At 42.1% G+C, this 14,960-nt stretch overlaps 1 protein-coding gene across 1 annotated transcript; it reads right to left on the bottom strand.

The window, feature by feature from the left end:
- Positions 1-1,624: 1,624 nt before the first annotated feature.
- On the bottom strand, positions 1,625-2,970 carry LOC123447372 (protein FD-like). The gene is made up of 2 exons (XM_045123970.1): positions 2,148-2,970; positions 1,625-2,042 (listed from the first exon to the last, which is right to left on the bottom strand). The coding sequence occupies exons 1-2, from the start codon at positions 2,622-2,624 to the stop codon at positions 1,902-1,904; spliced, it is 618 nt and encodes a 205-aa protein (XP_044979905.1). The 5' UTR covers positions 2,625-2,970; the 3' UTR covers positions 1,625-1,901.
- Between the last annotated feature and the right edge of the window lie 11,990 nt (positions 2,971-14,960).

Genomic DNA, 14,960 nt, shown 5'->3' on the forward strand with positions numbered 1-14,960 from the left:
TTTTTATATGATGTATTATAAAAATACCTATTATATCCATCCATTTAAATTGACTAGATAGAATAGTTTGATACTCATAAAATCTATTATTGACATGATAGGGAATGTATATGCTAAAGGTTACAACAAACACATAATCATCCTCTTTATTTCATCAGTGCACAATAACCAACTCATATACGATGATGTACACTAAACTACTGATATGAACTTTATGTAAACCAATGGCTCAATGATGATTCTTATATCATTTGAAATTGTGCTGATAAAGATTTATTTAAAAATATCAATGCCATATGCGACCTCGAATATTCGTTATGCATGTCCTTACGGGTTGATTATTTTCGATGAAGAAGCCTAATATGTGATCTTACGTGCATGATATCATTGAGTACTAAATTGTACTTTGCTACTTCTCGCACACTGCCCTATTTATTGTGCATCATTTAGGAGGACCGCCAACAAACATTTCAGCTGATATAGAAACCTAGGTATATGTTTTTGACTAATAAACTAACCGGACACACTTTAATACACTTAAAAAATGATTCCATTTTTATGTCTTTGCGCAACATCACTTATCATGTTCTATTTATTGATGTGATCGAGTGTGTATAAGGGTTACTTTTTTTCTCCCGTTACAATGCACGAACACATTTACTAGTAAAACCAAATAAAAAAAACGGACACGGACCCGCGTACGCGCTACCCAAGCGGACAAAAAACAGACAAAATTGGTGTCCGTTTGGGTCACTGCCTTGGAATTGCTCTAAGGAAATGTAGATACCAGATTGATGTGGGGAATCTAAAATGGTTGAAAAAAGGAGAAGATATTCTGCTCGCCCAAACAGGGAAAAGAAGAGAAAGAAAAGATGCAGATGCATGTGTGATAGTACTAGCTAGATGGATTGATGTGAAGGGGAACAATGAAGCTAGAGAAAGGTGGGTATTGCGTGTCGATCATCCGTGCAAAGAAAAGAAATATGATAGTGGTTTATACTCCATTTGTGTCCATTTCCACTTGTCGAAGTCAGGTTGTTTGCATCTCTAGTACTTCCTCCGTTTAATAACATAGGGTTTTCCGGGAAGTTAGGCTTCACACACACTTTGACCAAGTTTACAAAAAAACATTGTCTACATTTTCAATACGGAACATATACATATATTAATCTATGGATGTTGATTTGATATTTTAAATTTTAATGTTTTTTCACATAAACTTGGTCAAAGTTGATAAAAGCTAACTTTAAAAAAATCCGATACACACCATATTAGGAAATTAGGAACGTGTCCGTTCTCGCTAGATTAGCCTAGCATAACTTGTCTGTCCATAAATATGCAGACATAGATATACAGTAGCTAACGAAATGAACGGTGAATACTATGTTTGTGCTGCATGCGTGGTGGTGGCCGGCCGGTGGGGACATATATACACATAGGATTCCATTCCACGTCTTGCCCGCTAGGACAACATGTAAAGCAGGAAGAAAAGGAAATCGAATCCACGACCACGTACGGTCTGGCCTCACACAATCGATCTTTATCATACATCTAGCTAGGTGACGGAGGCCGTCGGCGTAAACAGTTATTCCGGTAGTGAGCCATCGCCTACTTGTGACGGAGATGCCATTAATTTGCATAGCTCGATTGATTGATTCGTTCATCACCTCAATATTAAGGAGCTATTACACACTAGCCTAATTTTGCAACAAAGCTACTACTAGCTACGTACTTTGATTATACATATATATACACATGCATAGTTCAGGACTCCTAGAGCTTGCTCGGACAATCGAAATTGCAAGTAGCCGGCAAATACATTGCCTAGTCATTTATATAACTAAATAATTAGTGGAATAATTGAGCTGCTGCTGCAGTGGTTGGGCCATGGCCGCCGCCGATCACGGCGCCGGGGCAGAGCGGCACCTCTGCCTCTGCTCGAGCTCGAAGTGGAGAGTGGGCCTGCTGGACCTGCTCCTGCCGCCGCCGCCGCCGCTGCTGCAGTCGGGGATGACTGCCTGCGCCGCCGTCGCCGAACTTTCCTGCGTCCAGACGTGCAATGCAACCAAAATCATAACGCTGCATGCTAGCATCAAGTATATATACGGCATAAACTAATCAAATGGCGATGTCGAATATGCGCGTACGTTGATGAAGTCCTGCTCGCGCTTGACGAGCATCTGGTTCTCCCTGCGCAGCTGCGCCAGCTCCATCTCCAGCTCGTTGGTGTAGGCCTGCTTCCGCGCCCTCGACCGTGCCGCCGACTCCCGGTTCTTGATCATCCGAAGCTGCCGGTCGACCGCCGCCGGAGCATTAACCTGCACCCTCTTTCCGTTGTTGTTGCTGCTCTTGGGTCCGGAGGCGGAGGCGGAGGGGAAGCCAAAGGAGTAGTCGTTGGAGGAGGTGGAGCCGGTGGGCTTACCAGAAGAACCACCACCTGGGAAGGCGAACTCGACGGAGGAGCTGAGGGTGAGCGCCGTGTAAGGGGGCCCCCGCGGCAGTGGCACCGGGCCGGCGAGGTAGGCGGCGGCGTGGTAGGGAGCGACGGCTGGGGAGTGGATGTGGTATGACTGCAGCGCGGCCGGGGTGGAGGGCAGGGACATGTCCTTCCACAGCTCCTCCATCGGAAACACTCCACTGGATCCTACTCTTACTTGGCCTTCACCTAGCTAGCTAGAATGTGTGCATTTATATATAGCTAATTAAGCAAGTAAACTAGTACCTAGATCATACGACAGAGTGGAAGCAAGTCAAAGTTGTAATCTAGCTAGGCAAGGCGAGAGACGCCGGCTAGCATATATGGTGTGCTCCCCGTGGCTCTCTTCTCTTGATTTATAGCCACAAACGCAACGCCATGTCCATCCATGGTGGTGGCATGGTGGGTGCAGCGTGCAACTGTGCTAGTAATCTATGCTTCAATGGCGTGTTGCCTGTTTCTCATGTCTGGGCGTCTGGCGCGGCTACACGTGAATGTATGTGTGCATTAGATTCTTCTCGGCATTTCTATGTATTTCTGTATCAGGGTGGGTTTTTTTCCCGAAACCTTTTGCTCTATTCATCAACTATTAAGTTAGTACAAAGAACACCAGAGATAATAGAAGATTACATCCATGTTCGTAGACCACCTAGCTAGAACTAGAAACACTAGAGCAAGTCAAAGGCACGTTGTTGTCATCACCCGACCCGCACGAAGACGTGCAAACCTTGTCACATAGTAGAAAGTCGGAAAATCATCATGATATAACCCCACGAGATCAACACACAGGAATAACAACCATCAACGATGAAGACATGTAAATTGAAAGGATCAAAATCTGTAGACACATGAATGCACACGAACACGGACCACATCCGATCCAAGCAGATCCATCAAAGACAAACACCATCTGGATCTCACAAGAACCGCCAGAGACACACCTCCACAAGCTTCTCTGGCGATGCTGGATGCACCGTCGGGACAGTGGCTAGGTAGAGATAACCTTATTCCACCTTCACAGAGTCGTCATTGTCTCATCTTCATTTGTAGGACAACCCTGTCCAAACTAAAAGAAATATCTAAAAGCGAAGCCATCCCTCCAACAAGGGCTGGTATCCACTGCACCTCCATGGCCCTAAGGTCACACGAGAAGAGGCGGATCGGCGTCACCACCAAGAGGCAAGGGAAACCCTAACACATGTTTGTTCGCTTGAGAGATGTTGAAGCCGAGAGATATTGATAAAAAATGGTAAACATACAAAGACTTACAAAGGGTTACATGCTGCCTGATGTTTGTTGTGTATCCCTTGCAACGGCGCCAGAAATAGTCGTGTCGACGGCACCAGGAATCCTTCAGCTGCGGCTACGCCTTAAGGGACTTCCTAGGCAAGTATGCAAAGGATTCCCCCCTGGCCTTGGAGCCTTGCGTTGGTGTTCCCTCGAAGCGGAAAGGGTAATGTAGCACAACGACGATAAGTATTTCCCTCAGTTTGAGAACCAAGGTATCAATCCGGCGGAGGAGTATCTCAAGATCCTGCACAAACACAAAAGCTTGCACCCAACGCTATGAAGGGGTTGTCAATCCCTTATAGATTGTTTGCCAAGTGAGAACTGAAAGCAACAAAGTAACAAAGCAAAGTAAAAGCGGAGGTGTAAACGATGGATGTGAATAGACTCGGGGCCGTAGTGTTTACTAGTGGCTTCTCTCATGAAAGCAAGTAGACGGTGGGTGAACAAATTACTGTTGAGCAATTGATAGAACCGCGCAAAGTCGTGACGATATCTATGCAATGATTATATCTATAGGCATCACGTCCGAAACAAGTAGACCGATACTTTTTGCATCTACTACTATTACTCCACACGTCGACCGCTATCCAGCATGCATCTAGTGTATTAAGTCCATAAGAACAGAGTAACGCCTTAAGCAAGATGACATGATGTATAGGGATAATCTCAAACCAATGATAAAAATTCCATCTTTTTACCCTTGATGGCAACTGTTTGATGTGTGCCTTGCTGCCCCTACTGTCACTGGGAAAGGTCGCCACATGGCGGAACCCAAAACCAAGCACTTCTCCCATTGCAAGAATCATAGATCTAGTTGGCCAAACAAAACCCAAGACTCGGAGAGACTTACAAGGGTATCAAATCATGCATATAAGAAATCAGCAAAGACTCAAATATATATCATAGATAATCTGATCACAAGTCCACAATTCATCGGATCTCGACAAACACACCGCCAAAGAATATTACATCGGATAGATCTCCATGAAGATCATGGAGAACTTTGTATTAAAGATCCAAGAGAGAGAAGAAGCCATCTAGCTACTAACTGCAGACCCGTAGGTCTGAAGTGAACTACTCACGAGTCATTGGAGGGCCATGATGATGATGAAGAAGCCCTCCACCTCCAAAGTCCCCTCCGGCAGGGCGCCGGGAAGGGTCTCCAGATGAGATCTCGCGGAAACGGAAGCTTGCGGTGGCGGAAAAGTATTTTCGAGGCTCCCCTGATTTTTGGCGGAATATTTGAGAATTTATAGGCCATAGACCTAGGTCAGGGGGCGGCCAGGGAGGCCACAAGCCTGCCCACCGCCGCCTCCCCCTGGTGGCGGAGTGGGGGCTTGTGGGCTCCCTGGAGCCCACCTGGCTTGGCCCAAAAGCCCCCTGGTCTTCTTCCGTTCGGGAAAAAATCATTTCGGGGTTTTTCTTCCGTTTGGACTCCGTTCCAAAATCAGATCTAAAAAGAGTCAAAAACACGGAAATACAGGAACTGACACTTGGCACTGAATTAATAAGTTAGTCCCAAAAGAAGATATAAAAGGTACATAAAACAACCAAAGAAGATAAGATAACAGCGTGAAACCATCAAAAATTATAGATACGTTTGAGACGTATCACTGACTAGGTTTTTTTTCTGACTAACTTCTCCCCCTGATTTTCAAGGAGGGTGGGACCATCACCCCCTTAATCTTTAACTAAAATCCACCTATCTGTAAAACTTCCATAAACCTATGTATGTGTAGCATTACTGGATATTGATTGTATCAGTGTGATTGATCTCCTTCTCTCTCACTCCATGTATAGCCTAGTGTCTGTTTTTTTTAACAAAAGTTAAGTTTGTGGGGCTGATATTTTTCAGAATATTTTGGGCAACTTTGCAAAAAGTGTTTTCCACATACTTTTCAAAAAATATTTTCTATAGGTTTGAGTGTTTTCCACATACTTTTCAAAAAAATATTTTCTATAGGTTTGATTTTTCATGAATCTTCCATTATTCAGCCTTTCTCTATTCAAAACGTCATTTTTGCAGAATGGCGTATTTACCCAAGTAATCTGGTCCAATATCAGGTTGTCACCTTCTCACATCATCTACAACCGGCGGTCTAAACCTGCCTCAAACGTTCGAGCGGATGACCCGATTTACTATCCGGTCATAAAAAATCGATCCAGTCGGGCTTAAACGAGACTTAACGCTCCGGCCGACCGACACTCGTCATATTCTGCCCAATAAAGGGGCAGATATGGAGGCGCTTGGGCGCGACCGTCATGTCAGACCCGACAACGCAACCCCATCACAATTTGCTTCAAATCCTTCGGACTCTTCCTCCTCCTCCCGCCTCCCTCCTGCCTTTCCTGCACCCGGGGCCTCGTCGTCCGCCACCCTTGCTCCTCATCCTCACCATCGGTCCTGATCCGCCACCGTAGATGTTGTCCAGCCAGTCCCGACTGCTGCGACGGAGACTGCGTCCAGCGCGCTCGTCGGCTTTGTAGTGCAAGGCGGAGAACCTCGCCCGGAGGATGCGGTGACACCAGTAGTGAGAGAGGGAGGCGGCGGCGCACGGAGGTGTGGACATGGACGAGCAGTTGTCCCCCATGCCCCACCGCGGCTGGCACCATGCAACCCGCACCCCGTCCATCCGTCTACCAAGCATTGGGAGTACGAGGCGACGAGGGCGGCATCATCCGCAGCGGAGCATGCAACAAGGATGCAGACAGAGCATGAAGTCCGGATGCAGGCGGAGTAGGACGCAACGACGACCTCAGAGCAGGTGGAATGGATGGCGTCCTACAAGTGATCCTGCCAGCAAGCGAGGCATCAGTCAATGATTTAATTTTGTTATGTACCGAATGTGAAACTATGATTTGCTTTGCTTTGTTTTGAACGGTTGAATTCAAACAATTTATATCGTATAATCGACATGCATGAATTTGAGGTTCCGTATTTGAGGTATTTGAGTGTGCAAAAGCCCATACGAGGGATCGGCGGGCGCCGCTAGCGGAGCGCATCGGCGACGTATAAGGGGCGGGATTGGCCAAGTCCTATAGTAGATGCTCGCTACTCATGTCTGGCTGCATATATCCATCAAGAGCAACCACCTAAATGTAGTAATTTTGAGGTGGCAGTAATCGAGCAGACAGTGCAAGCTAATTAAGGTGTGACGCGTGTACATTACATATATGATGATGGATAGGTTGTGCATTTGCACTTTTTTGTGTATGGACCATATATGGGGAAGCATATTTTGCAGGCAGCGCAGTGCTAGCTGGGCCAATAATAGCTGACGAATATGCTTCCATATTTCCATGCACGTAGATACAGTATGTGCCATGCTCTCGATCACTGTTTCATGCATCCTGCTATATTCGCCATGCCTTTGATTTGCTGGTTCAATCTAGCTAGGACACAGGTGCACGCTACGCTAGGCTCAACTATTATGTAAGACAACTAGGCTCAACTATTATGTAAGACAATGGGGTACGTTCTAGAGTGGAGTACGACCATGGCCATGGCTATGCATGGACCGGCATGAGAAAGCGAGCAAGAGAATCCGGTGCTCAGATACAGGACCGGCATGAGAAAGCGAGAAAAAATGCCAAATAAAAGTTCAAACATCTATTACCGCCGTATACAATTTCTATAGTAAGAAAATTAAATAGAAACTAAAAATAAAAGTAGTAAAGTTTTCTAAGAATAATAATAAATTAGTGTCATTGGTATTATCCTTTAAGAACATTTTTTTGAAAATTTGAAAAGAAAATTAGCACACGATCTACACAAAAAATTGTGATTTCTTATAATATATAAAAATAATAATATAATAGTGCTATTTTCACAAAAAAATGTCTCTTAATAAGGAATGAATTAATGGAATTGATATAGGGGTCTGTCCCTACATTCTCGCCCATCTCAACTTTTTCTGTAGGTTCACCCTTGCATAATGGAAATTGGGGTGGGGTTTGGGGGGGGGGGGGGGGGGGGGCTTTGCCCCCTCATGATGTAAAAGTACGATATGATGATACCCATATTTAGGCAATATGGATGCATGACTTGTTGGTTCATGAATATGTTCATACATTCTTGTCCTCTCTTAAGTTTTTCGTTGGGTCTGAGATAGCTTGTTGCATTCGACTCTACAACCGTACCAGCGTCGTTCGTAAGTGTTTGGCTTTGTTGCAACCTACATATGTTGTAGGAGCACTAGCTAGATAATACGACTAGCAAGAGATATTAAAGCAACTCTAGCAGACTCCATATTCCGCGGAACCGTAAACGCGGTTTATATTTCGTGCAGCAAGGTCTTTACGGGCGCACAATTATCGTGACAGAACGGAAACCATATCTTGAACTCCAAATTTTGAAAACAAGTTTTGTGATACGTCTCCAACGTATCTATAATTTTTTATCGTTCCATGCTATTATAGTATCAACTTTGTATGTTTTATATGCATGAATATGCTATTTTATATTATTTTTGGGACTAACCTATTGACCTAGAGCCCAGTGCAAGTTTCTGTTTTTTTCCTTGTTTTGACCTTTTTCAGATAGGAATATCAAACGGAATAAAAAATTTCGTCGAGATTTGTTATGAAAAATATCAAAAATACGAGAAGAAAGAGATACCGGAGAGGAGTCCCAAGGAAGCCACGAGCGAGGGAGGCGCGCCACCCCCTGGGCGCGCCTGGGGGGCTCGTGACTCCCTCGTGGGTCCCCCTGACTTGTTCTCGATGCTATCTGGTCTTATAAATACAGAAACCTCCAGAAATAAACCGAGATCAGGAGTTCTGCCGCCGCAAGCCTGTGTAGCCATCAAAAACCAATCGGGAGCCCGTTTCGGCATCCTACCGGAGGGGAAATCCATCTCCGGTGGCCATCTTCATCATCCCGGCGATCTCCATGACGAGGAGGGAGTAGTTCTCCCTCGGGACCGAGGGTATGTACCAGTAGCTATGTGTTTGATCTCTCTCTCTCTCTCGTGTTCTTGAGATGTCATGATCTCGATGTACCGCGGGCTTTGCTACTATAGTTGGATCCGATGATGTTCTTTCCCCTCTCCCTTCTTGTAATGAATTAAGTTTCCCCTTTGAAGTTATCTTATCGGATTGAGTCTTTAAGAACACTTGATGTATGTCTTCCACGTGTCTATCTGTGGTGACAATGGGATATTCATGCGAGTACTTGATGTATGTTTTGGTGATCAACTTGTGGGTTTCGTGACATCGGGAACCTATGCATATGGGTTGGCACACGTTTTGACTCTCCGGTAGAAACTTTGGGGCACTCTTTGAAGTTCTATGTGTTGGTTGAATAGATGATTCTGAGATTGTGTGATGCATATCGTATAATCATGTCCACGGATACTTGAGGTGACAATGCAGTATCTAGGTGACATTAGGGTCTTGGTTGATGTGTGTCTTAAGGTGTTATTCTAGTATGAACTCTAGGATAGATCAATCAGAAAGAATAACTTTGTGGTGGTTTCGTACCCGACAGTAATCTCTTCGTTTGTTCTTCGCTATTAGTGACTTTAGAGTGACTCTTTGTTTCATGTTGAGGGCTAGTTATATGATCCAATTATGTTATCATTGTTGAGAGAACTTCACTAGTGAAAGTATGAACCCTAGGCCTTGTTTCCACGCATTGCAATACCGTTCGTGCTCACTTTTATTATTAATTACTTTGCTGTTTTTATAATTTCATATTACAAAAACCTATATCTACTATCCATATTGCACTTGTATCACCATCTCTTCGCCGAACTAGTGCACCTATACAATTTACCATTGTATTGGGTGTGTTGGGGACACAAGAGACTCTTTGTTATTTGGTTGCATGGTTGCTTGAGAGAGACCATCTTCATCCTACGCCTTCCACGGATTGATAAAACTTAGGTCACCCACTTGAGGGAAAATTGCTACTGTCCTACAAACCTCTGCACTTGGAGGCCCAACAACGTCTACAAGGAGAAGGTTGCGTAGTAGACATCAAGCTCTTTTCTGGCGCCGTTGCCGGGGAGGTTAGCGCTTGAAGGCATATCTTTAGATCTTGCAATCAAATCTTTTAGTTTCTTGTTTTATCACTAGTTTAGTTTATTAAAAGAAAACTACAAACTAAAAAATGGAATTAAGGTTGCCTAATATGCTTCATCTTTTTAATGTCTTTCGTGAAAATGATGGAAATGAAAATTGTGCTCAAGTGCTAAAAGAAGAATTTCATAGAATGCTTGGCATAAAATATGTGAATGATGAGCACGATTGCAATGTTGTTAGTATGAATTCTTTGAATACCCATGATGCTAATGATATGCAAAGCCACAAGCCTGGGGATGCTATGTTTGATGAAGATGATCCTTTTGGTTCCCCCACTTTGAATGATCACAATTATTATGATGAAAGCATGCCCCCTATCTATGATGGTTATTGTGATGATACTTATGCTATAAAGAAGAATGATAATAAAACTTGTTACAATTATTAGTACCCTCTTACTGAACATTACTCTTTTAATGTGGAAACAATTCGTAGTGTTCAAGTCTTTTACGATACTCCCACTACTATTGATGAGAATAAATTTCCTTATGTGGAGAGTAGTAAAATTTCTATACTTGTAGATCATGAAAAGAATGCTTTAGGTGCTGGTTATATTGTTGAATTCATTCATGATGCTACTGAAAATTATTATGAGAGAGGATCACATGCTTCTACATAGTGCAATAATATCAAGCTTCCTCTCCATGTGTTGAAACTTTTGAAGTCATGCTTGTTTTATCTTCCTATGCTAGTTGATTCTTGCTCCAATAAATTGTTTGATCACAAAATGCCTATGCATAGGAAGTGGGTTAGACTTAAATGTGCTAGTCATATGCTCCATGATGCTTCCATTATGTTTCAATCCTTATCTTTTATGTGAGCATCATTGAAATCATCATGCCTAGCTTGAAAGGCATTAAAGAAAAGTGCTTGTTGGGAGACAACCCAATATGTATCCTTACTATTTTTGTGTGTTCACATGATTAAGCTACTATATTAATCATGTTTTATTGCCTTAGTTTTAATAAAGTGCCAAGTAAAGCCTTTATGATTAGTTTGGGTGATAGTTGTTTGATCAAGCTGAAAAAGGCAGAAACTTTGCGCTCGCAAAATCATTTCTAATTTCTATACAAAGAGTTCTTTTAGGTTGATTCTTTTTATGCCGATTTATATAAAAATTTCCTTTATTTTCATAATTGTTTTAGAATTTTGGGAAGTGCAGAAGTATGGTTGTCATTCAGATCATTACAGACTGTTCTGTTTTTGACAGATTCTGTTTTGAATGCATAGTTTGCTTGTTTTGGTGTTTCCATAGATTATATTGAGTAATATAAATTGTGAAAATAGTAAGATACATTTGTAATTGTGTGAAAATGATTATGAGTCTTGTTTTGACAGTACCCAAGTGATTAATTTGCTCGTTATCATACTAACCCATCTCACGAAGTTCCGTTAAGTTTTGTGTTGTAAATTTTCAAGTTTTGGGTAGAGTTTCGATGGACCATGGAACAAGGAGTGGCAAGAGCCTAAGCTTGGGGATTCCCAAGGTACCCCAAAGACATATTCAAGGACACCAAAGAGCCTAAGCTTGGGGATGCCCCGGGAACGCATCCCCTCTTTCGTCTTCAATCCATCGGTAACTTTACTTGGGGCTATATTTTTATTCACCACATGATATGTGTTTTGCTTGGAGCATCATTTTATTTTATTAGTACTTGCTTTCTGTTATTTAGATTAATGTTTTGCATCATTTAGTTCAATAAAAATGTCAAGGATATCCTTTACCATGCTTAATTTGCAAGTATAGGAGTTGCTGTTCCAAAACAGAAAGTTTGCTTGTAGTGCAAAAATTCCCTAGAATTTTATGTACGTCGGAATAGCTTGAAATTTTGACACAGTATGATCTTATAAATTATCTACAGAATGGAATTTGTTAAGATTTGTTGGAGTTAATTAAGTATGGATCTTGCTGCATTCTTTACAGACTATTCTGTTTAGGCAGATTGCTGTTTTGTTTGCATTGTTTGCATATGTTTGCTTGTTTAATGATTCCATTTGAGGATGGGAGTTTTAAATATGCAGAGGCATTTAGTATGCAATGTCAAATAATAATTTTAATTATTTGCTACATTAGAGGATGATAAAGTTTTGCATTGATTTATACTAACCTATCTCATGAGTTCTTGTTGAGTTTTGTGTGGATGAAGTTTTTAAGATTTCGGAAACCGTCATATGAGAGGAATTAAGGAGACACAAAAAGATCAAGCTTGGGGATTCCCAAGTCATACCCAATCCATATTTCAAGAAGTCTCAAGCGTCTAAGCTTGGGGATGCCCCGGTTGGCATCCCACCCTTCTTGTGCAACAATTATCGGTTAGTATCGGTTGAACCTAAGTTTTTGCTTCTTCACATGTTTCGTGCTATACTTGAAGTTTTATTTTATTTTATTTTGTTTGAATAAGGTGCTTAGGATATGAAATTCTAAGATGTGAGAGTCTTTACATAGCCAAATAATTATTCAACTACTCATTGAGCTTCACTTATATCTTGTGGGGTAGTTTGTCTTTTGCTCTAGTGCTTCACTTATATCTTTGTAGAGCATTGAAATGGTTTTATTTTATAGAAATAGTTGAAATCTCATGCTTCACTTATATTATTTTGAGAGTCTTAAACAGCATGGTAATTTGCTTAGGTTATGAATCTAGTCCTAATATGATGGGCATCCAAGAGGGATATAATAAAAACTTTCATATAGAGTGCATCAAATACTATGAGAAGTTTGATTCTTTGCATATAGTTTGGAGATATAAAGATGGTGATATTAGAGTCATGCGAGTGAGTAATTATGGATTGGCAGAAATGCTTGTGTTAGAGTTTCTGATTCCCGTAGCATGCACGTATGGTGAACCGCTATGCTAGGAAGTGGGAGCATGATGTTTTTATTGATTGTCATCCTTTGTGTGGCGGTCGGGATCGCGCGATGGTTAACTCCTACCAACCCTTCCCCTAGGAGCATGCGTCTAATACTTTGTTTCGATTACTAATAAAACTTTTGCAATAAGTATGTGAGTTCTTTATGACTAATGTTGAGTCCATGGATTATACGCACTCTCACCCTTCCACCATTGCTAGCCTCTCTAGTACCGCACAACTTTTGCTGCTGCATTACACCCACCATATATCCTTCCTGAAAACAGCCACCATACCTACCCATCATGGCATTTTTATAGCCATTCCGAGATATATTTCCATGCAACTTCCACCGTTCCGTTTATTATGACGCGCACCATCATTGTCATATTGCTTTGCATGATCATGTAGTTAACATCGTATTTGTGGCAAAGCCACGTTCATATCTTTCATACATGTCACACATGAGTCATTGCACATCCCGGTACACCGCTGGAGGCATTCATATAGAGTCATATCTTTTGTTCTAAGAATCGAGTTGTAAGTAAATAAAAGTGTGATGATCATCATTCTTAGAGCATTGTCCCATGTGAGGAAAGGAAGGAAGCTATGATTCCCTCACAAGTTGGGATGAGACTCCGGACTATAAAAATAAAATAAAAGAGGCCAAAGAGCCCACAAAAAAATGAAAATGAAAAAAAAGAGGCCAAAGATCCCAAACAAAAAATGAGAGAAAAAGAGAGAAGGGACAATGCTACTATCCTTTACCACACTTGTGCTTCAAAGTAGCACCATGATCTTCATGACAGAGAATCTCATATATATTGTCACTTTTGTATACTAGTGGGAATTTCATTATAAAACTTGGCTTGTATATTCCAATGATGGGTTTCCTCAAATTGCCCTAGGTCTTCGTGAGCAAGCAAGTTGGATGCACACCCGCTTAGTTTCTTTTTGAGCTTTCATACACTTATAGCTCTAGTGCATCCGTTGCATGGCAATCCCTACTCACTCTCATTGATATCTATTGATGGGCATCTGCATAGCCCGTTGATACGCCTAGTTGATGTGAGACCATCTCCTCCCTTGTTCCTCACAACCTCCACCATATTCTATTCCACCTATAGTGATATGTCTATGGCTCACGCTCATGTATTGCGTGAGAGTTGAAAGGGTTTAAGAAAGTAAAAGTGTGAAAATAATTGCTTGACTAAGACCGGGGTTGTTCATGATTTAAATACGTTGTGTGGGGAAGATGGAGCATAGCCAGACTATATGATATTGTAGGGATAACTTTATTTGGCCATGTTATTTCGAGAAGACATGATTGCTTTGTTAGTATGCTTGAAGTATTATTTTTCTTATGTCAATATTAAACTTTTTTCTTTGAATCATATGGATCTGAATATTCATGTTACCATATATGTTAGGTAGCATTGCACATCAAAAATTCTGTTTTTATCATTTACCTGCTCGAGGACGAGCAGGAATTAAGCTTGGGGATGCTTGATATGTCTCCAACGTATCTATAATATTTTATCTTTCCATGCTATAATAGTATCAACTTTGGATGTTTTATATGCATGGATATGCTATTTTATATTATTTTTGGGACTAACCTATTGACCTAGAGCCCAGTGCCAGTTCCTGTTTTTTCCTTGTTTTTGACTTTTTCAGATAGGAATATCAAACAGAGTCCAAACGGAATAAAACTTTCGCCGTGATTTTTTATGGAAAATATCAAAAATACCAGAAGAAAAAGATACCGTAGAGGAGTCCCGAGGAAGCCACGAGGTAGGGAGGCGCGCCCACCCCCTAGGCGCGCCTGGGGGCTCGTGACTCCCTCGTGGGTCCCCCTGACTTGTTCTCGATGCCATCTGGTCTTATAAATACATAAACCTCCAGAAATAAACCTAGATCGGGAGTTCCGCCGCCGCAAGCCTCTGTAGCCACCAAAAACCAATCGGGAGCCCGTTCCGGCACCCTCCGGAGGGGGAATCCATCTCCGGTAGCCATCTCCATCATCCCGACAATCTCCATGACGAGGAGGGAGTAGTCCCCCCTCGGGGCTGAGGGTATGTACCAGTAGCTATGTGTTTGGCCTCTCTCTCTCTCGTATTCTTGAGATGTCATGATCTCGATGTACCGTGGGCTTTGCTACTATAGTTGGATCCTATGATGTTCTTCCCCCTCTCCCTTCTTGTAATGAATTGAGTTTCTCTTTTGAAGTTATCTTATCAGATTGAGTCTTTAAGAACAG

This window comes from Hordeum vulgare, chromosome 4H (genome assembly GCF_904849725.1).
Source record: "Hordeum vulgare subsp. vulgare chromosome 4H, MorexV3_pseudomolecules_assembly, whole genome shotgun sequence".
Taxonomy (NCBI): domain Eukaryota; kingdom Viridiplantae; phylum Streptophyta; class Magnoliopsida; order Poales; family Poaceae; genus Hordeum; species Hordeum vulgare.

What these genes read in the sequence shown, in the direction of transcription:
- LOC123447372 (XM_045123970.1), bottom strand. Translation starts at nt 2,624, where the DNA reads ATGGAGGAGCTGTGGAAGGACATGTCCCTGCCCTCCACCCCGGCCGCG. An exon ending in GCGAGCAGGACTTCATCAAC is followed by an intron (nt 2,043 to 2,147) that starts GTACGCGCATAT and finishes GTCTGGACGCAG; the next exon opens with GAAAGTTCGGCGACGGCGGC.